The 23,133-nt window shown below is 39.2% G+C and overlaps 1 protein-coding gene and 1 pseudogene across 1 annotated transcript in view; both read right to left on the reverse strand.

The window, feature by feature from the left end:
• Hace1 (HECT domain and ankyrin repeat containing E3 ubiquitin protein ligase 1) overlaps nt 1-23,133 on the reverse strand; it is a 106,191-nt gene that overhangs the window by 22,534 nt on the left and 60,524 nt on the right. Inside the window, exons 12-19 of the mRNA XM_075944229.1 lie at nt 20,552-20,886; nt 20,020-20,088; nt 18,643-18,730; nt 14,016-14,127; nt 13,822-13,919; nt 13,577-13,664; nt 9,738-9,887; nt 9,026-9,222 (exon numbers count right to left, since the gene is read on the reverse strand). Coding sequence (XP_075800344.1) covers nt 9,026-9,222; nt 9,738-9,887; nt 13,577-13,664; nt 13,822-13,919; nt 14,016-14,127; nt 18,643-18,730; nt 20,020-20,088; nt 20,552-20,886 — 1,137 coding nt within the window. The remainder of the gene's footprint in view (nt 1-9,025; nt 9,223-9,737; nt 9,888-13,576; nt 13,665-13,821; nt 13,920-14,015; nt 14,128-18,642; nt 18,731-20,019; nt 20,089-20,551; nt 20,887-23,133) is intronic.
• Nucleotides 3,754-8,353, reverse strand: LOC142837726 (protein YIF1A pseudogene; annotated as a pseudogene).

The following is a 23,133-nucleotide window of genomic DNA, read 5'->3' on the forward strand; positions in this document are numbered from 1 at the left end:
AGAAGAGGCAGGCTGAGCTAGCGGGGGGGGGGGGGGGAACAAGCCAGTAAACAGCCTTCCTCTGTGGTCTCCACATCAGCTGCTGCCTCCAGCATCCTGTTCTGTTTCTCTTCCATAACAGCCCACGATGAAAGGCAGATGGCCCTTTCCTCCCCAAGTTGCTTTGGTTTGTCCCTCAGCAGTAGCAAGCAAACTGAGATGCCTGCTTCTCTTTCCTTCTACTGTTCTGGCACTAGTCTGAGCCAGAACGTTACATACAAGTGCAAACTAGGAATTCTCCATAGCTCTAAAACTACAGAACTGTCACAGCCGATGCCTCATGATTCCCCCAAACCTCATTTGGCAACTTGTATTACTTAGCACAAGAAAAGCAGCTACTTCTATTTTCAATCTACCCCCATCTCTGAATCCCACTTGCCCACTACTCAGAAGGATTTTCCTACAATAGGGACTAATCAGTAATTACCAGTTATATTTAGGCAGTTATTTGAGAGATGTGTACCAGACAATCAAACAGCAATATGTACTCACGTTCCAGAATTTGACCTAGGAAAGTATGTATACACACATACCTACTTAGCATTTGCAAGTGACAACCACACAACTGTCAATTCATTACAAATACCCAATCACCTTTTAGTTTATGTCTGCTCTCACTAAAACTTTTCACGGAATTATGAACACTTTCCAGACTCATTCAATATGTATACCATTAATGAGCTTAAGGTACAGGAACGCTGAAGAAAAGGAGGTAGAAAAAGTCTTTGAGTCAGAGAGAACCAAGGACACCAGGAGAACAAGATCCTTTAAATCAACTCAGCAAAGCTCAGATGAACTCACAGAGACTGAAACGGCATGCACAGGGCCTGCGCAGGTCTGCACCAGATCCTCCATGTACGTATTCTAGCTTTCAGTATAGTATATTTATGGGATTCCTGAGTGAGAAAAAGAGTGGGCCTCTGATTCTTGTGCCTATTCTTGGGGCTCCTTTCCTTCTGTTGGTTTGCCTTGTCCAAATTCAATGTAATGGCTTTTGTTTTATCTTATTTTATTATGTTTTTTCAGCAGATTTTTTTATTACTTTATAAATAATACTAATCAAAATTTCCACTTCCTCCCCTCTTCCCACTTCCTTCCCTCTCCCCTACTTACCTTCCCTCCTCCCCCTCCAGTCCTAAGAGAGGGCAGGGTACCCATCCAGGCTTAGGAAGGTATGCATCCAAATAGAACAGGATTCCAAAAAGCTAGTACATGCAGTAGAGACAAATCCCAGTGCCATTATCATTGGCTTCTCAGTCTGCCCCAATTGTCAGCCACATTCAGGGGGTCCAGTTTGATCCCATGCTATTATGTTTTGTTATTTCTTAGAAGCCTGTTCTTTTCTAATGAGAGACAGAAAGGGAGGGAACTTGCTGTGCAAATATGAAGACCTGATCCCAGCACTCAGGTGAAGAAGCTGAGCCTGGCCTCACACAGGTCTGTAACCCACAGTACTGTGGGGAAGTCGGACAGAAGGACCACTGGGGATAGCTCCTGGTTCAGTAGGAGACCCTGTCTGGGGGACTGGGACATCCACACACACATACTCCACACATATACATGTACATACACAATACCTATCCACACATACACAAAAAATCTTAAATGGGAAGCATTCTGCACTGCTCAGCTGAACTCAACCTATTTTAGCTGTATTCCACATCTATCAGAATAGTACATAGTCCTACTATCTCCACATATTCTGTCTTTAAATTAATTCTTGCAATTATACTTCTCTCTCTTCACATTTTCTTCTATTCCTCCTAATATGGTTTTCCACATTTACTTCAGTATCCAGACCATAATTACCAGATGTTGATTTGTGAATATCAGCTTTCTTCATATCCTAATTTTCACACTAAAGTCAAATGAGTTTTGGTTATTATTTTTCTGTAGAATAATAAGATGCTAGCACCACTAATTCTTATGACTTAACTAATAGAAACTGCATTGATTAAAAAACCCCAACTGCTTCTAAATTTTTTCCTTATCTCTTTAGAAGGAGTACATCTTCAAACAAAATAGAAAAAATCAACATTTCTTAACAACTATTACTTCAAAGACCCACTACTACTGCACACTAACATTCCAGCTGGAACTCAGGAGCCTCCTGTCTTTGCCTTGTGAGTGTTAGTATCAATTTTAAGACAAGGGAACTAGATGTGCTACATTTTAAAGATTTTACATCTTAGTCAGGTGTCACAGCATACACCTGCAATGCTAGCACTGAAGATAGGCTGGGCACAAGGACTATCACAGTTTGAGACCAACCTGGTCCCCACACAGAGTTCAAGGCTAGTCTATAATACATCAGAAGATTCTAAGTGAATGAGAATGGTTCCCATAGGTTCATATATTTCAATGTTTGTTCTGCAGTTGGTGGACTATTTAGAAAGGATTAGGAGGTGTTGTCTTGTTGAAGAAGTGTGTCACTGGGGATAGACCTTTAAGTTTCAAAAGTCCAAGCTATTCCCAGAGAGACACAAATGCACGAGCGCGTGCGCGCGCACACACACACTTTCTCTCTTTCTCCCTCTCTCTTTCTCTCCCTCTCCCTCCCCCTCAACTGCAGATCAGGTTGCAAGCTCTTAGTTATTACTCCAGTCCAATGTCTGCCTGCCTGATGCCATGATCTCTGTGATGATGATCATGGACTCTAACCCTTTGAAAGTGAAAACCAGGTATCAATTAAATGTTTTCTGTTATAAATTGCCTTGGCCATGTATCTCTCCATAGCAACAAAAAAGGAACTAAGACACTATCTCAAAAACAAGGAGAGAATTATTAACATACTAATGGCCGATTAATGTTATTAACAGCTACTACCAATCCTGATCGTTACAAAACTCTGTAATCAACAAAGTAAATAAAGTTTTGAGATCCTTATTACCATAGTATTCCAACGTTATATGAAACCACAATGAGTGGTCCCCCTCAAAATGAACATATTATCACTTATAATTATTTATCTATCACTTTCCTTTTGCTCTTTCAAAAGACATAAAAATAAAATCACTAATAAAACAAACATTTTTAAAATCTAAACAAAAGTCATGTTAGAATGGAAGGGGCTGCTAGGAGGGGCACATGAACAGAGCGAAAGAGCACAGAGTCGATGAAAGGCTCTTTCAACTTCGTCGTGTTACATGTGTCTGAAAGGAGTGGGGGTCTACTCACCAGATACAGCATTCATTTAGAATCATGTTTCATGTTTACAGTTTTTTGCTGATATGCAATCACTGAGTTAACAAAGAGTTTATGATTTCAATACTCTGAATTGAGTATAGGTCTTCAGGGTAAACTCAAACAGTAAATGTCATGCAAGGTAGACAATCCACAGTTAGAAGAGGGCTCAGAGGATGACGGCACGTAGAGGGAAAGCCTGACAACCTGAGCTCAATCCCTGGAACCCACACAGAGCTGGAAGGAGAGAACCACTCCACAGCTGTCCTCTGACCTCCACACATGCCCCCTGGCAGGTGTATATTCCTACAGATACATCACATACACAATTGTAAAAGTCAACTCGATTAGGGAAATAACCAGGCTAGCTAAAATATAAATAATCACATTTTTATTTATTATAAGGGGAAAATTCACAAAACCAGAATGAGAAGTCCACGCTCAACTGTACCACAGAGAGAGAGCACCTGGCCTGTGCACCCCTTTTCTCCAGGTCCCAGAAAGCCACACCCTAACTTGGTCCCACCTCTTAAAGATAATTGGTTAACAAGGCTTCCCCATCACACAATAATAAGTTTAATTTTTCATTCACTAAGCTCGTATACATTTAAAAACATAAGCAGATTACTATTTTCTTTTTTTATATTTCTATTTACAGTTTAACAGGACCTGACTCACTATATTTTAAAAAAATTGAGTTCTTCAACTCAATTACTGTTTCACACAGGATGAAGGCCACTGGACTTGAGCTTCTGAGGTCTAGGCTTTGGCACCACATTGCCATTCATTCTTCCTTTTTTTTTTTTAGTTTTCCAAAGAAACCAAATCTTCAATATATGAAAAACTCAGTGCCACCTGAGGCCACGGTCACCAGACCAGGTGCAAGGTCAGCCAGTATATGATGAGGGGCTGAAAGGCAGCCACTCCCGGGGTCAGGTAGAGCTGGAGACACTGCTGAGGGGCTAGGCCCCCCATGACATCCAGAACCCAAGTGTAGTCCACATAGAATGCACAACAAAGTACATAAGCACAGATGATGTCCAGGCCAGGGCCACACAGCAGCCATAGCTGTGGAAGAGCAACAGTATAAGCATACTAAGGATTACCTCCATATGTAACCACTACAGGCCAAGACATGAGAGGTACTCAGTTCACTGCATACAGTCGCCAGGTGGAGGTCCAGAAGCAGGACCAGTACCACCAGTAACACCCATGCCAAGTGCCTTGCTTGCACAAAGGCCCAACACCTCTGAGGATAACAGCTATGGGATGTTTTGATTGCACTGTGACACTCTGAGACTGTTAAATAAATAAGTTACATCAAGTTCACCTTGAATCAAGGGGGCAGAGCCTGTGATTAGCTGACCTGAACTAGTTACAGAGAAGTCAGCAATTTGGACACAGAAAAAACACAGGAAGCGAAGGGTGGGGACTACAGTTTGAGCTCTCGTGGCTCTGGGAGGAGAAAAGAGATGTGTCTCTTGTAGTGTCTCCACCCAAAAACCAAGGTCAGCTAGTTGCTACTTAATCTCTCTACGTAGCAGATTTTCACCCCAGTCTTTCACCCCCAAGTCTTACTGACAGAACAGAAGAGACTTAATTTAAGCCTACATGTTGCAGCATGACAGAGTGGTGGCTGCAGAACGGAAAGCCCCGCCAAGCTACAGTCTAAGTGGCCAGTGGGGTGTTAACTTCAGGCCCACCTGAAGATGATAATTCAAATAGCAGTAGATTCACGTACAGCTGCTAAGCTGACAGAAAAACAGAGAACTTTTCCTAAATGTCATCCCAGCCAACAGCACATATGAGATGACATAGAATCAGGAGCATTGAGGTCTTTCTGTGGGGGCAGAAACGCATCATGACTGTAGTGCATTTTCCAGTTCTGATATGTATAGCTGGAGACAAATAAACTTAGCTTCTTAGTTACATGGGCTGTGTCCACAGGAAAAAAAAAAAACCTAGAGTTTGTTCACAGACACAAAACAGTGTAACTCTTGGTACACTATCTCCTTTCCTTGAGCTGCTCTAGAGCTGCCACAGGCCACAGCCATATGCGGCCATTGGGTCTCCATGCACGTGGTTGACACTGAAGACTACATCAGCTCCTAGGCTGAGTATCCTCCTGGTAGGCTGAAAAAGCCACCACGCATATCATCAAAGAGTGGAGGAGGATCTGGAGCTGCCCTGGTCCTGTGCTTGGAACCGTGGTCTCCAAATCCTGAGTTCACCAGGACAGACACTCTACTCAAGGGCTAGCTGCATGAGTCGTGGGTTCGAACACTACTGAAAAAGCTTCTTCTCTTGCCCAACACTGACTGAAATTACCCAATCGCACAACACACACCAGAACTGGCTGCCTGGGGCTGCCATATTCATGGCTTTAGGCTTCTATGTCCTGTGTATAAAGTCACTTGGAAGACTAAAAATATCTATAAGTTTGAATGAATAAAATCTCTGTTCCCAATTTTATTTCCAGTAACTAAACTTGATCATTTTGTGTAAGTATAAAATATAAAGTCTAAAGTTTTCAATTCACAATTATGTAAAACTAAGAACATATTTTATAAACTACTATCTAAAGGCAACTAATATTTGCCTTTTTCACTTAACAAAAATGTTAGTAAGATACTCTATCATTATCCTAATTTAATAGAATAGAATATTAAAGTCAATGAGTTTTAAAATGTGACCATGATTGACAACGAAAAATTCCTTGTTCAATGCAAGGAATGGGATGTTTCCCCTCAAGTTGTTGCCAAGCATACCGTTGAGACCTGTTTTCAGTATAGGCTATTGCAATTGCTCTTGATTTGATGTAAGTCTCTACAGCTGAAGACAAAGCAAACATTCATCATTGGGCATGGAGAATTCAACATGGTACTAACCAGGAAGCTTCCTTCTTGCTGGTTAGCGCTCACAGAACTAGTAGGTGCTAAGTAGAAGGTGCTCCTAGGAGGTAAGAGCCATCAATAGTCTTTCTCAGCCCTGAACCCTGTGGGCTGTAATAACAACCAACATGACAAGATCTGCTAACGGGTACAATACTAGCTCATATGTCAGGGGTGGCCAACCACTTCCTGACTGCGGTTCATCAATGTCCACTCCACAGTACAGCCTGGTGCTGTAAGTCTAGCAAAGGACCCATGGTTGGGGAGCTCAGAAGCCCTAGGAATAAACCTACTACTATCACTTTGCTAAATGGACACAGGATCACACTCCCCTCTAACTTTGTAACACTCTCTAGCCATTGTGCAGTTCTTACCCGTCGTCAGGTAAGTTTCCTGGGTCAGTGGCTGGTGGTCAACACAGAAATTCACAATGGGTCAAAGGCAGAAAACCAGTGTAAGTGGAGTGCTCATCCCAAAATGGGACATCTACAGCCACCCCTCCCCAAGGCTCAGGGCTCTCTAGGAGGCAGAAAGGCTGTTAAGAGCCAGCAGTCAGGGACCTGTGTCTTCTGAACACAATAGGACTGCTGTAGTCAGGAACTCACAGGAAGGCTGTCCAGTGCACATGGGAAGAGGTTTGTGCGTCACCGCCCTAACTGAGGAGCTACAGCAAGTTGACAGCTTCTGGGGTTGGGGGAATGTGGGAACAATCGGGTTTCTTTAAGGGTTCAGCTCCTGACAGGTGCGCCACACACCACTAGATGGCCCCACACCCTGAAGTAAAGGAGGGAATAGCTGGCAAAAAAGTGTTCTTAGTGGGTTATTTAAAAAAAAAAAAATTGTGGAGGAAAAGGAGGTGGAGCGGATCTTGAAGAAATACGAATGGAGATATGACCTAAATATACTGCATAAAACCCTCGAAGAGTAAAGATACTTTTTAAAAATGTGCCTACATCTTCGGGCCTTTAAAAAATATTTCATATTTTACTAAATCTACAGTCTACAAAATTTCAAGACATTGTGCTGCTGGTATTGTGTGTCAACTTGACACAAACTAGAGTCATCAGAGAGGAAGGAGCCTCAGTTGAGGAACTACCTCCATGAGACCCAGCTGTCTTAGTGATCAATGCGGGAGGGCACAGCCCATGGTAGGTGAGGCCATCCCTGGGCTGCTGGTCCTGGGTTTTATAAGAAAAGCAGGCTGAGCAAGCCGTGGGAAACAAGCCAGTAAGCAGCACTCCTCCATGGCACCTGCATCAGCTGCTGGCTTCAAACTCCTGCCCTGTTTGAATTCCTGTCCTGACTTCTTTCAATGACAAACAGCAATGTGGAAGTATAAGCCAAAATACCCTTTCCTCCCAAACCTGCTTTTTGGTCATGATATTTCACTGCAGCAATAGAAACACTAAGACAGAAATATACAACAATACAATATTGTATTATACTAAATATAATCAATACTTAAGTCAAATTTAAAACAAATGTTATGTATAGATGATATAATAAAACAATTAAATTATGTATGTATGTGTTAATATATATAAAATCAAGAGGTAGGATTTACTGGAACATGAAAACACATGCAAAGTTTAGACACTGAGATTTCTGTTAAAACACTTTAATCTGGTACAGGAGATAGTTCTGTGAGTAAACTGTTTGCTACACAAGTTTAGGAAACTGAGTTCAGATCTCTCAGATCCATGTGAAAGCCAAGAAAGGAGCTGTGCTCTGTAACCCCAACCGTGGGGGGGGGGGGGGATGGACATCCATGGGTGACTCACAGGGAATCACTGGCCCGACAGTGTAGCCAAATTGGTGGGCTTCAGATTCCTGGGAGATATTGTCTCAAAAAAATAAGGCAGAAGAAACAAAAACAGTGTTGAATCAATTACTCAGACACACAGAGAGAATAAAAGTGGATATCCTCTCGGCTACCCCTTGCTTTCTGATCTCCCATGGGTCGCTGCAGGCCTGCCATGTGACGTCTGCCAACAAGTGAGGAAGTCAATGCACACCCACCGAGCCTACCGTCCACTTCACAAATTAACCCACTCTTTTTCTCACTTAACAATGGACTCTAGAAAGCGTTATATAGACATATGGCACATAATAACTGATGTGTAGGAAAGTCGCTTCTCAGATCACACCACTTCTGTGGAGAACTCCTTTACATGCAGCTGCACCCACGCAAGTGTTCCCCAGGTATAAGTCTCTAAAATAATTGTCACACCAAAGTACATAGTTACACTAAGTGTCAATAAAAACTGTTTAAATACCCCTACCCATAAAGGTAAATAAGCAATTGTTAGTAGAACAGCCCAGTGTCGCCTGCCCTCCACATGCATCGGCACTGGAGACATGCCTACTCATGCCATGTTTACACCACATACATACGTTCAAATAAAAACTGCCTTAATATCTAGCCTTTAAAATATACAATAGTGATTACTGCACATACTACCATCATTTAGTTTATATTTCCAATCTTTTTTTTTTTTTTTTTTTTTTGGTTTTCCGAGACAAGGTTTCTCTGTAGCATTGCAGTCTGTCCTGGAACTAGCTCTTGTAGACCAGGCTGGCCTTGAACTCAGAGATCCGCCTGCCTCTGCCTCCCAAGTGCTGGGATTAAAGGCTTGAGCCACTACCACCTGACCCAATCAAATTTTTTAAAATGTAGACGCCTAACTTCCACAATCAATTAAATAGTGTTCTAGACTGCCTTGCTAACCATATCATCACAGTACCAGACCAAAACTAACTCGAGTCTTCAATGTGATAGTTTGGTTAACTTAAGTACTTTCATCTTCTAGCAATGACGAAGTGCATTTTTCTAGCAAACGTTGGAATAATGTAGAGAAACTGACAGTCAGGACTATTTTAAGAATAACTGAGGTGAAAATCTGAATACTCACTTTGTTATTTTGCGTCACAAGAATACTTCCACCCCCAGGCTTCAAAGGCACCTCTTCCATTGCTCCAAACACGTCGGTCTCAACAGAAAACGTCAGCTCTAGACCCAGGTCACTAATATCATTATCTAAAATCCACTGCAAATTTTTGGCATATTCTGGATCAATAGATGCTACATCTTGGTAATTTACAGGAATACCTAAAAAATTGCAAGAACAGCAGTTACATGCTTCTGACTTTCCTTTACCTATTTAGTGGTAAAATGCTGCCCTCTACAGATACTCTGCAAAACAGCAAAGTATAATCAAATCTGCAGCATGTTTTAAATGGATGCTCATTTCTAAATTAAGAGTCCATTAAATGAAGCTGCTATTCCGTCCACATCTCTACAATGCAGTCTTTCTTTGAGACGGCTATTTAGGAAACTGTTATAAGCTTCAGAATTAACAATTACTTTAGGTACACGCACATAAAAATGGACACTTTGTATAAACACATATACACTAAAATGGTAGTCATAAAAGTCTAAAGGTGCTCCTTCTTAAAAGAAAGACATTTTCCTCTCCTTCTAGCCCCCAGATACCTTAGGAATGTATGCCTCTAACCAGAATAGCAATTATTTCAATAAAAACGGTAGTATGCTTATTATCAGTTCTCTCTAAAATCTGTAAAACAGCAATGTAAACGTCTACAGAAATACCAAGAAACCCATACCAAGAATGTGCTTGTAGAAAGACCGTGTGAAGTAAATGTTGACCAACTGCCTGTGATTTAAAGCTAATCCCAAGATCTGTCCAGCAAACCGGAAATAGTTCAAGTGATCAGGATTCACATAGGAGTTGCTATTGGGCTGAAAAGTCGTTCCTATTGAAATAAATACAAAGTAGTAAGATGTATATGCACTAGAACAATTCAATGCAGGTAAAATTTATCCACATGTAACTCAAAGGCCATGGTTACATTATGTAGTTCTTTGTAGAACACATAAACAAACAGTAGAATGGGAGTATAAAAGATAAACATTAATTCACACTTCTCAGGATAATCTGTGTGTAGAGAGAAAGTTATAAAAACACTTCTGACATATCAAGAGATCCTGGTAAAACACAACAAAAGGTCATACACATTTACAATACACATTTTTCTAGGTACTATGACAGTAGTTATTTAGCTATGAACTCGGGCAGAGATTGCCTCATTCATCTATACATGCCCAGTACTCACTAGAGTTTGCATGTAAAGCTACAAAATATGACAAAAATAACCACTCTTTAGTATTAGACCTAATCACTGAATGTGATGCCTTAGGAATCAGAAAATCTGCTACACCTAAAATTCATCCAATTCTTTCAAAAGGCAAATAAGTTTAAACAACTACTAATAAGCGAAAGTAAAAACAGCAAGGGTATGATTATTGCTAAAAGCTATGTAACAGTGTTATTTATTTCTATGAACTATATGGAATAGACAAATTTTTAAAAAGTCACAATAAATTAGTGTTACTTGAGGCTAGAGGGAGTTGAATCAAAGACACAGAGTCTCCCCTTGAGTTGATGGGAAAGTTCTGGAATTAGGAGTGGTGATAACTATATAGCATAGCAAATGTACTTAATGCTAGCACACAGTCTACTTTCCAATGGCTTCAATGGTGAATTTTGTATTTTACCAAAACAACAACAACAACAAACAACTAGTACAACGACAAAATCTAAAGCCACATCTTGACTTTATCTCTCCTTCAATACATTTTCTGGCCATTAACAAGGATTACAAATTCATTCATTCATTCATCTAGTAAAATATACACGGAGTTGATGCTTTACACTACTATTCATGGCAACAAGACTAAAACAGACGAGCTGATAAAACTAATGAAATAGCAGCAAAGAAAAGTGGACAAGGAGTAGAAAGTGAAATGTCTAGTCACTCAAAATACTTGTCTTGACAGTTCACTTGGAGTTTTCATACATCTTTGATTTTCCAGTGCAACACTGGACGAAACTGCTGTAACCACTATACAGGTGCTAAGCAGCAAATCTGGAAACATGTGATGATTCAATAGGCATGTGAAACATATCATTCACTCTGAACTGCCTCTCACGGTGACCTATTGCAAGGCAAGATTAACAGCCACAAAGATTTCAAAAATAAACATAACCATAATTCTAAAAAAATATGCTGAAAATAAACATGCTGTTTACTTTTTTAAGTAGTAAAGCTTTTGATTATAGATGAACCAGCAAAGACTTTGGTGACTCTACTTTCTTCTCCTAGCTCTGCATATTCCTTCACTAACAAGTTTCTAAGAAACCTGGATTCTTTAAAAGAAAATTAAGAAAAATAGTATGTAGGCAAAAATCTTCAAAAAATAATTTTTTACTTGAACAAAACATTAAAAGCTTGTGTTAAACTTAAACCCAAATATATTTGTGACCCTGCCAGCTTCTTAGTTTCAGTATTAAAAACTGTTTAACTGGGATGGAGAGATGCTCAGCGGTAAGGCACTCTTCCAGAAGACCAGAGTGCAGTTCTCAGCACTCATACCTGGTAGCTCACAACTGCCTGGAATTCCAGCTCCAGGGAAATCTGGTATCTCTTGCACCCATGATAATCTGCATTTGCACACATATTCACAATTAAAAATAATTCTTAAAAATCCAGAAAATTTTAAGTTGAGTGGTGGTGGAACACACCTTTTATCCCAGCACTCAAGAGGCAGGGGCAAAAGCATCTCTGTCAGTTTGAGGCCAGCCTGGTCTACAGAGCGAGGTGCAGGACAGCCAGGGCTAAACAGAAAAACCTGACTCAAAAAGCAAAAACAAAACACAAAATCTAAAAAAGATTTAAAATTTGACTATTTTTTCAAACAAATAAGTTTATTGAAGTATTTTTAAGAAATAGTGAACATTTTTCAAGATAGAAATTCTATTGGATAAGAAAGTATTTCAAAAATAAAAGAAAGAACATCTAATATTTACTTCCCACTCCTTGTGCTGGGGACTGACCTGTGTTTTCATGTATCACGTAACCAAATTCATATTCTAAAACACAGATTAACATCATGATTTTAAAAAAAAAAATGTTTGAGGTTCAGAAAGGTTATGCTCCTGGCCCAATGTTCACAGGAAAAAAAGGGAGTCAGGATTCACATCTACTATCATTGCAGAGGCCAAACTCTTAACTACTAAACTACACTGTGTCTCTATCTTAATTTGATAAGAAAATAAATTTTCTTTTTTACAATACTACATACATGAGGTCTATCTAAACATTCCCTACATCAAGAATTCTTAAATCCCAAATGTAATTCCTTCATAACAACCATACCTAAAAACAGGGAATATATAACACTATGACCAAAAGACGTACATGAATTACAAAATGAACAGATTAAAATTTTAGTCTGTATGATCATACATACACTCTGCTCTCACTCCTATCAGTTGGAAGTACATCTATGCTGACTCTAGCTTTAAAAACTAGGCCTACACAATTAAACTTCTTGTTTTTCTGAACTCGTCATAAAAATCACCAACACTAAATTCACCAAACTGACATCACAGCAAACAATCAGAGACAGGTTACAGAGTCGAAGCAGGCAGTTCCACATCCCTAAGTAATATCCATTGTTCCAAGTGTGTCAGAGATACTGTTGAACAGAAACATGCCTACAGACTTCTGCCTTCCCCATAGCCCATCCTGGTGCCTCCCTTAACTCTTCTCATTAAACAGGCACTTGCTGCTACTTTGGTTGAAGAAGTTATAAATGGTAAGACATTCTCTTCTTTCAAAAGTACAAATACTGGGGAAAGAATATTTTCAAGAGAAATAAGCAAACATACAAAGCATTTGAAAACTGAAATCCCATCTTCACTTCAAATATGTCTTTATTAAGTTAGCTTGCTCTCAGATATTCTTCTCAAAACAACTTAGTAGCCATTAGCATTTAGTTTACAGTATTAAATTATATCTTTATATAGGTTACAAGAACCATCTCCACAAACAGTGCTTCATCTTATTATATGGTTAAGTACATGCTTTTTATTTTTAGTTAGTGCCTAGCCTTTAATGGCTGAGCCATCTCTTCAGTCCAAGTGCAATGTTTTTTAGCTGCCTGATTTTGATCTCTTCAAATGACTAAAAATAAAGACAGTATGAATAAATGAATTAATATGGAACATCCTAAATACTGGCCTAGGGTTTCATGATCAATAGACTTTACAACTTGGAAATGCAATTAGGGTTACCAAATTTATTATTCCAAATAAAGACTTTTTAAAGTACATCTACTATCATTTTATAAAAGAAAATGTCAACTAAAAGTAATAATACCATAACAAAAAACCTTAAATTGAGTAAATTTTAATGTTCTAAAGAGAAGTTTTCAGGGCCTTGAGACAAGCATTTGGAAACTGTTTAGGAGAAAGCTCTGTAAGGACAAAACTCCAAACTTCAGCTTTCTCTTCTGGCATCTCATCCACCAAGACAACAGGGCTATTAAAAGAATCGAAGACAAAATGCAGTCACAGAAAGGTCTAGACTACACAACTTACCATCTGCTGACTGGGTAAACAGGGCATAATCAGGATTGACTATTTCATTAGACAGAATATCAAACCACTCACGCACAACACCTTGACCCTAAATTCAAAAAAAAAAAAATTTAGCAACAACAGAAATATATTGCACTTAGACATATTCTCATAAATAATAACAAAATTTAAATTAAATTCAATTACTGTATTTATCAGGTCAATATTAAACTCTGTAAGTGTGTTATGACATTTTATATACCCACCATGCCTTCCTCTCCATGAAATCGCACAGCAATCCCCTGCTTTAGTTTTGCACAATTTGCTTTTGATACAATTTCACAGCTACTCCTAAAAATAGAATCTAAATATGTAGCATTGGTTAATTTTAACATATTAAAACTTATAATAACGACTACATTATGGTTTATCCATTTATCAGTTTCTTTGTGAAACATACCTCTGTGAACCAGGAGAATATCATTTTCATTCACTGGCCTGTGCACCATGTCTGAGTCTGGCTGTCCTGAGTGCAAATGTTCATAAAACCATTCACAGCGATCTTTAAATGGCTACCCCAAAAAATGACAGTAAAAATACATTATCAGTATTTAAAACACCTAATTACCAGATCAAAAAAATGCAATCATTAATGTTCTAACTTTTCAATAAATAATCACAAAGTGATCTTAATTAAAATACCTTGTCTAATGTATGTTTAATTCCTATGTTTTCAACAAAAATTCATAAATTACATCAAAGAACTTAATATCAGATATGTAGCATATTCTAAATCTTTTAAGTCATATAATGCTTATATGAATGTATTTTCACACCCAAAAAAATTATACTGACTGTTTCATTTAATTTTTTAAATACTGAACTTTTGAGCTTGAGATAAAGCTCAGTAGTTAAGAGCATCCAGTTCTTGTAGAGAACCTGAGTTAGATACCCAAAATCCCTACCAGACAGCTCACAATTGCTTGTTGCTCCAAACCTTAAGGGACTCAATGTCCTCTTCTGGCTTCCACAGGAACCTGTACTCACATGCGCATGACAACACATACACATATACACATAAATAAACTATTTTTAAACTAATCTTTTATGCCTAGTTCATTCTTACTTCTTTTCTTAGGAATTGAGGTAATAGATACAATTTTATTTATTATCTTTCAGCCTCTCCTCTCTTTACCCTAAAAATATAAAGAACTCTTGAAAATTTTACTATACTCACTCATCTGTCATGGAAAACAAACTCAAATAATGCCTAATTTTTATGATTAATCAGAAATTGATATTAAACATCTAGTATATGCAAATGCTGCAGGTCATTTGAGTACATAAGAGTAGTAGAAATTAATTTCAGATGAAAACTGCTTGACATACCTAAAAAATTGAGTTAATACAGAATATATATGTACACAATACCAAGTTCTCAACAGGGACAAGCAAAGCCATTAACAACAAAAATTAATCAAAGGATGAGGACAGAGGCTTTGCAGGATCACAGTTCGAACTATGACTTAAAGTTGGGTAGAACTTGCTCAGAACACAGGAAAACAGGCATATCAATTTTAGGGAGACAAAGAGAAAAGCACAGAAGGTGACACTGGGTCCCTTTGGGAGATGCAGCAGAGGTACCGGCATCCCTGGAATGGGAAAGGGGAAAGGGAACCGAGCAGATATTAGCAGGAATGAGATGATCGAGTACAGGAGATCCTTCAGTCTGGAACCCATTTCATTCTGTCTATGCACACATATCCCTCTGAAACTGCTCTTACTTCAGTCTGGAACCCATTTCATTCGTCTATGCACACATATCCCTTCTGAAACTGCTCTTACAGCCTAGTTCTTCATCTGCACACGGTATGCACACACACCTCTCTCCAAACAATGCATAAGAAACCTCAGAACCACCTCAAAATCCCTCCTGGATTGGACTATGTGCACTCCAGTATGGACTTCTACTCAGGTGCACTCGTAGTGCATCCAGTACCGACAATACCCAAAGGACATTTTTCCAGCAGGTTTCAAGACACCACAAAATCTCTTCATTCCAGTTATACTAAATATTGGGTTTCAAGATAAACTAAAATGTTAGTTTGTGAGCTAAATATTTTTTGGGTAACACACATGGATTTTATGTGTGTGTGTGTGTGTGTGTGTGTGTGTGTGTGTGTGTGTATGTGTGTGTGTGTTACTATGTGAACATCTGTGTATATAACCACTATTAAATAACAGTGAAATGTACAATATACTTGAAGTTTCCTTTTTCATATTTTTTATCAACTTGACACATGCTAGAGTCACTTCAGAGAAGGAACTTAACTGAGAAAATGCCTCAATAAGATCTGGCTGTAGGAGGCTTGTAGGCCATTTTCTTAATTAGTGTGGAGTAGGGCCCAACCCGTTGTGGGTGGTGTCACCGCCCCACCCCCAGGCTAGTAGTCCTAAATTCTATAAGAGAAATTCTGAGGAAGCCATGAGGAACAAGACAGTAAGCAATATCCCTCCATGGCCTCTGCATCCGCTGCTGCCTCCAGGTTCCTGCCCTGCTTGAATTCCTGTCCTGGCTTCCTTCAGTGGTAAACAGCGATGTGGAAGTATTAAGCCAAGTAAGTTCTGACCTCTCCAACTTGCTTTTGTCATGGTGTTTTATCACAGCAAAAGCAACCCTAACTAAGACCCTTCCTGTCAGGGTATTTTCTTGCAACAGTAGGAAAGGTAACAATTAATAATACTAACTACCTTTACTAAAGGACAACCAGCTTCTTCCGTTTGTGCTTTCCAGGTGACCAGTGGTTAAAGAGGAAAGATATGTTTTATATTTCTGTACAAATACTTTTTCTTCCTTTTTTGTTTTTTTGAGACAGGGTTTCTCTCTGTAACAACCATAGCTGTCCTGGAACTAGCTCTGTTGATCAGGCTGGCCTTGAACTCACAGAGATTCACCAGCCTCTTTCACCACCACCACCCAGTCTGCACAAATACTACTAAGGAGAGGTTCTGAAATGTGTGTGTGTGTGTGTGTGTGTGTGTGTGTGTGTGTGTGTGTGTGTGAGAGAGAGAGAGAGAGAGAGAGAGAGAGAGAGAGAGAGAGAGAGAGAGAGAGAGAGAGAGAATGAATTATATGTTGGCAGGATTATCTTATTTTCCTGGTACAAAGTTACTCCTATGAGAGCCAAAATTACATTTTAAGTTTTAATTACTATGACTAAGAGATCCCTGAAACAAAAGTGCCTCTTATCGGGGCTGGAGAGATGGCTCAGTGGTTAAGAACTCTGACTGCTCTTCCAGAGGTCCTGAGTTCAATTCCCAGCAACCACATGGTGGCTCACAACTACCTATAATGAGATCTGGTGTCCTCTTCTGGCCTACAGTCAGGGTGCTGTATAAATAAACAAATAAATCCTTAAAAAAACAAATAAATAAAACCAGGAGCCGCTAGGGCTTCACACAAGAGGTTCTGTCACATCTTACTGTAAAGGGTATTTCTGGAGAGAGTCCTGGAGAATGCAGTCTGACAGTGGGGAAGAGAGAGAAGGTCCTGAGCCGTGTTGTAAAAAAAAAAAAAAGTGCCTCTTATCTGCAAGCCCCTTATCCAAGGACAGACAGTTCCTGAAATCCTAGAGGCCTTAGTTCACTGGAGATAACAAGCCACACGATTTTCACTCCTATAACAAGTTTGTTTGGCTCATCTGCACCAGATGGGCTTGATCACCTGTGGGCAGGAGGTTCACCTGCAGGAAATACATCAGGATATAGGCTTGCCCCTATTTGAATGGAGGCTGGAGAAACTTCAGGATGTATGCTTGCCCCTGATTGGATCTGATGTATTTCCCTAATGGGAACTACTTAAGCTGCTGAAAACCCTGATTGGGGGCCATCTTCTGGAAGCCTAGAGATGGACCTGGCCAGAGACCCACCTGGCCAGAGCACCCACCTGGCCAGTATCTGATTAAAACATGCTCCAGATTTGGCTTTCAATGTGATAGTGGTCTTATTCTCGACTGGTGGGATTAACAGTCCAGCAAACAAGACGTTAACCTCCCAATCAAAGCTCAATAGCATATGATCAAATCTACCTTTCAGAACGAATTTCTGCTGCAGTCAGCACCGTGTTTCAAATCCTTGCCGTGGCTACAATGTTCACCCTTTTTCACTCAAAACTTCACACACTGTCCAAGTTTTTCAGAGCCACTTAAAAAATCTATTTCCTTTTTTGAAATCTCTCCTCACTACAACACCCAAAAAAAACCTCTCTTAAAAGAGCCTAGTAATATGATAATTACTAACTTATAGATACATTTATTAAATTCCCTGTTATATTTAGTTACAATTCTCTTTGAGGGTCTGAAAAGATAGCTTAGTGATTAAGATCACTGGCTCCTCTTCCTCTATAAGACCTCAGTTTGATTAGCCACGTGTTGGCTAATGCCGTCCTTTAATTCCAGCCCCAGAGACTCCCTCTGGCCTCCGGGTATGCTGAATTCATGTGTTCTACACACACGCAGGCAAAAAAAAACTCAACAAAATTTTTTTAAAGCCCCTTTGAAAGCAAAAGAAGCTTAAAGTAAAATTACTAAACAGAATTCAGAATCTGAAAATTAATTTCAGAGGGCTAGAGAAATGGTTCCGAGGTTAAGAGGAGCCAGGTTCAATTCCCAGCACCCACATGCAGTCTGTGACTCCAGTCTAAAGGATCTAATATCTGCTTCTGCTCTCCACAGGACCAGGCACCACACAATCCACAGACATACAGGCATGCAAAATACCCATATGCACAAAATAATGAAATAACATTTCTTTTAAAAATAACAATTTTAGCCAGGCAGTGGTGATGTTTGCCTTTAATCTCAGCACTAGGGAGGCAGCCTGACCTACAGAGTAAACTTTGAGACAGCTGGGACTATTACACAGAGAAACCCTATCTAGACAAAGCAAAAAGCAAAAACAACAAAAAAAAACCCAAACAAAAACAAAAAAAACCCTGAATTTTAAAATTAAAAAAAATTATAAATAATTTTACAAAAGAAAAATATTTTATTTCATTATATTAAAAATAAGATAAAGAAAATCTGTACCTGTGCTTTTATGATATGCATGAACCTTGACATCAACTCAGGACACTCAAGAAGAAAGTGAAAATGGTCAAATATAATTTTGGGATTTCTAAAAGAAAAAAGGAACAATAATCATCACTGAGTGAAATGCAAATTCAGATATAAAATGGTGAAGTAGAAGGAAAGAACATATTTGTTTCTACTTGCTATAATTTTGTTAATGAGCATATTTTAAATAGTAACAGAGTTAATTTCTTTTCTGTTTCTAGCCATAAATAGGGGTCACGGAGTCTACAATTGGCGAACCTAAAGAAGCTAAGTAAGAAGGTGAACACAAGGAAAAACATATAGTTATCCTCTTGGATAAGGGAAGTAGACAAAATTGCCGGGGAGAAAAGTGGGATCTTGGGGGTGGGGTGGGATGGGGGTAAGGAGAGATGGGGAGAGAAAAGGTAAAAGGGAAGGAGGGGGGACTTGGGGAAACAGGAGGATCGGGATAAAGGAAGGTTGGATAGGGGAGCACGGAACCACAATTCTTAGTTAAGGGACCCACTTTAGGGTGGGCAGGAGAATTGACCCTATAGGGGCTCCCAGGTGCCCAAACTGAGGTCCCCAGTTAGTTCCTTGGGCAGCGGAGGATAGGGAACCTGAAATGACCCTATCCTAGCGCAATACTGACGAATATCTTGCATATCATCTTAGAACTTTCATCTGGCGATGGATGGAGATAGAGACAGAGACCCACACTGGAGCACTGGACTGAGCTCCCAAGGTCCCAATGAGGAGCAGAAGGAGGGAGAACATGAGCAAGGAAGTCGGGACCACGAGGGGTGCACCCACCCACTGAGACAGCGGAGCTGATGTATTGGGAGCTCACCAAGGCCAGCTGGACTGTTACCAAAAAAGCATGGGATAAAACTGGACTCTCTGAACATGACGAACAATGAGGGCTGATGAGACGCCAAGGACAATGGCACGCAGTTTTGATCCTACGCAATCTGCTGTCTTGGTGGGAGCCTAGCCAGTTTGGATGTTCACCTTCCTAGATATGGACGGAGGGGGGAGGACCTAGGACTTACCACAGGGCAGGGAACCCTGACTGCTCTTTGGACTGGAGAGGGAGGGGGAGAGGAGTGGGAGGAGGGGGAGAAGAGTAGGAGGAGGGGGAGAAGAGTGGGAGGAGGGGGAGGGAAATGGGAGGCTGGGAGGAGGTGGAAATTTGTTTTTTTTTTCTTTATTCTTCTTTTATCAATAAAAAAAATTAAAAAAAAGAAATTATGTTAATGTAACACTTATGTATGAAATTCTTACAAAATAAAATTAAAGTTCTTAAAAAAAAATGAAGTATAAGTAGAGAAAAGGGCTGCCAAGATAGTCTAAGAATCCAGAAAGCCTTACCTATTCACAAAGCATTTTAGCACTTCATCATGTTTGCAGACAAATTCAATGAAACGAGGAGAAGTCATTCTGGGTGTGGAAGGGAAAAAGCAATCAGGATGTACAACGTTGGCAATACAATATCTAAATTCAATAAATACATATTAAGTGGGACTAGCTCCTAGACCACAAGTAAGAACTAGATACACATCTTCCTTATCAACTGAGGACCCTGTCAATATGTACAATGGAATAACACAGGAAACTTGTTATTAACAAATGATAGAAACAAGTGACTTCTAGAAAGTGTAAAATTTTCTGCAGCTCTTTATATAGTAGCATTCACAAATTTACATAAAAATAAATGTATATACTTTCAAAATTTTAAATATTTTTACTAGGCTTGTATTAGTGCAATGAGTATCCTAAAACAAAATAAGAATAGAGCCTAAAAAAACCAACAAATTACATTTGCTTTCACTGAAACTACAAAATTATTGCAGCTTTTCTTCATCTACCAAAGGAAAATAGTATTAAGTCAAAACTTTCTTACCCTGGAGGCATCTGACAGGAGCAGCACATGTAAAAAGCTTGAATGACAGCGCTTAGCCGGTTGGCTGTCATAGCAACAACATCCTGACAGTCTGCACTGGCTTCCTGACTCCCCGCAAGCACATCTGGCTTGGACTCCCCTGTGCCCACGGACAGGTGTTCACAGCTCCCAGGGCCTGAAGGTTCAAATGGTGAAATGGAAGCAGCACCTTGATCCTGGCCTTTTTGTTTCAATAAAATAGAAGTGATATCCGTTGAGTCCTTTTTGTTTTTCATTAATTCTGTGGCTATTAAAACTAACCATTCATCTAATGAGTGCCAAAGCAATTCCAAAGGCTAAAAAGAAAAGAAAGGGGCTTTTTAAGTATCATTCTTAAGTTCGTGATGTTTTAAAGACAAAAACTAAAACCTCACATCCAGATAGAGAGGATAATTAATTTATTCCAGATACTTTTATATTCCTACATCTATATGACTTGGGGAGCTTAAAAGTAATAAAAGTACACAGCAAATAATAATTTGCAAAGTCCTTAGCAAATTATTATTGTTGTTGTTCTCCTTTTCCTAATGTTAAAACTGAGTCCTAGGATAGCTTCAATCTACAAATGTAACCAAGACAACCTTGTACTCCAGATCCTCCTGCATCCACTTCTCAAGTGCCTGAGATTAAGGCAAAAAGAGGCTGGAGATAAACTGAATCTTACTTCTAAATACGAAATATTCCTGCTGAGAAGAGTGAATGCCTTTCTTTGAGATAATCATATATACATTTTATTGTTTAAACCATGTCATCACAGAACAAATACCAGAGGTGAAATACAAATGACCTATAACAATTAGTTTATAAAGTGCACAAAAATACACATTCCCAACTACTGGAAGGGAGTACAGGGTAACAGCCCGTCATAGCATACATGATGTTAAATACTCCTATTATGAATTAGCTGTAGCCAGGTGATGGTGGCACATGCCTGCATTTAATCCCAGCACTCGGGAAGCAGAGTCAGGTGGATCTCTGTGAGTTCCAAGCAAGGAACTATGGAGTGAGTTCCAGGAGAGCCAGGACTACACAGAGAAGCCCTGTCTAAAAAACAATTAGCTGTCTTTCTCCAAGTGAACAATTAATCTTACTTTGAACACTAAATAATTACAGATACTACAAAGTGGACCAAGCATTTAAGAAAGACCTACCCTTAAAATACCTCACCTAAAAAGTAACAACTAAGTCATCTTGACTTCAGGAAAGAGACTAAACAGCCATATTTCCAATCTCAGAAAATGTTTAAACAGCCTGTTCTGCCAAGAAAAGCTTCACAATATCTATTAATAACAATACCCTCACCACAACTCCCTTCTTGCTTTTCTTCAACTTCCTGTAAGCTGAGAATTTTACTTACTGAATTTGCAAATAATTAACTCATTCCTATTTTTGTACATTAAAAAAATCAAAATTAAGTTATAAGAACTGCACTGAACAAAAGTCTAATTCACTGACTCAATAAATACTATACTCCAGGTACGAAAGAAACCTAAGTATCTTCTTTTTAATGAAATTAATTTTACCTTCAATAAAGCTGAAATGAGTACCCTCTTACCTAGAAGGCTGGGTTTTCAACACTTAGCCTTATAGTTGGGAAGATTTAGGATCCCCAATGATTAAGAAAGAAGCAGCTGACACAAACATGAGACTGAAAATATCTTAGGGTTCTCATCACAATCCAAGAGCTTTTATTCATGATCAAACATCAAACTACCTATATAGTCTCATTATATCAGAAAACTACTTAATTTTCCTGCAGAACGGAACTTCTGAGTGAAAAAACGGATCTGTCAAGTGCTGCAAGAAAAAAAAGGGTAACTGGCCTCTAATCAAATGATCATGGCAAAAATATTAAAAGAAAAAAACTAGAATTTTTTTTAAATAAAAGATAAAATAAAATAATTTGGTGTTTTTCTATTTTTGTTATTCTTTCCCCCTTTGTATCATCTTACTGTATTTAGGTCACACACACAATAAAGCCAAATCCCATCCCAGACAGGACTTTGCCTAAGGAATTATCTAAAAAGAGAAGTCACTTGTTAGTCACAAGAGTGAACACTGTGGAAATAATGACTCTCCAACTATAATAAATCACAAGAAAAGTACTGGACTGAGTGAAGCTCTGTGGTACACCACCTGTCTCATAGCATAGTGAAGTAAGTGAACTACTGCATCCCACAGCTATGGGGCTTGCAACACTTACTTATGGATAATAAACTGGATACAAAGTGTATATACCAGCTGCTACTGAAAACAATGAGCTGGGGCTATTGAGCTAGCTCAGCAGGTAAAAGCACTGGCAGACGTAAAGAGGATTCAGGTTCAGTTCCCAGCACCCACATGGTGACTCAGACATCTGCAACCCCAGTTCCAGAGGATCCAACACCCTCTACTGCACTCTGTGTGTGCCAGGTATGTGCGTGGTACACAGACATATGTGCAGACAAAACATCCATACATATAAAAAAATTTTTAAACGAAAAAAATTAATCATTGATAACAAGAATATCAAGCATTATCAAAATAACTGCTCACCTCATAAA

This window comes from Microtus pennsylvanicus, chromosome 1 (genome assembly GCF_037038515.1).
Source record: "Microtus pennsylvanicus isolate mMicPen1 chromosome 1, mMicPen1.hap1, whole genome shotgun sequence".
In the NCBI taxonomy this organism is placed as follows: domain Eukaryota; kingdom Metazoa; phylum Chordata; class Mammalia; order Rodentia; family Cricetidae; genus Microtus; species Microtus pennsylvanicus.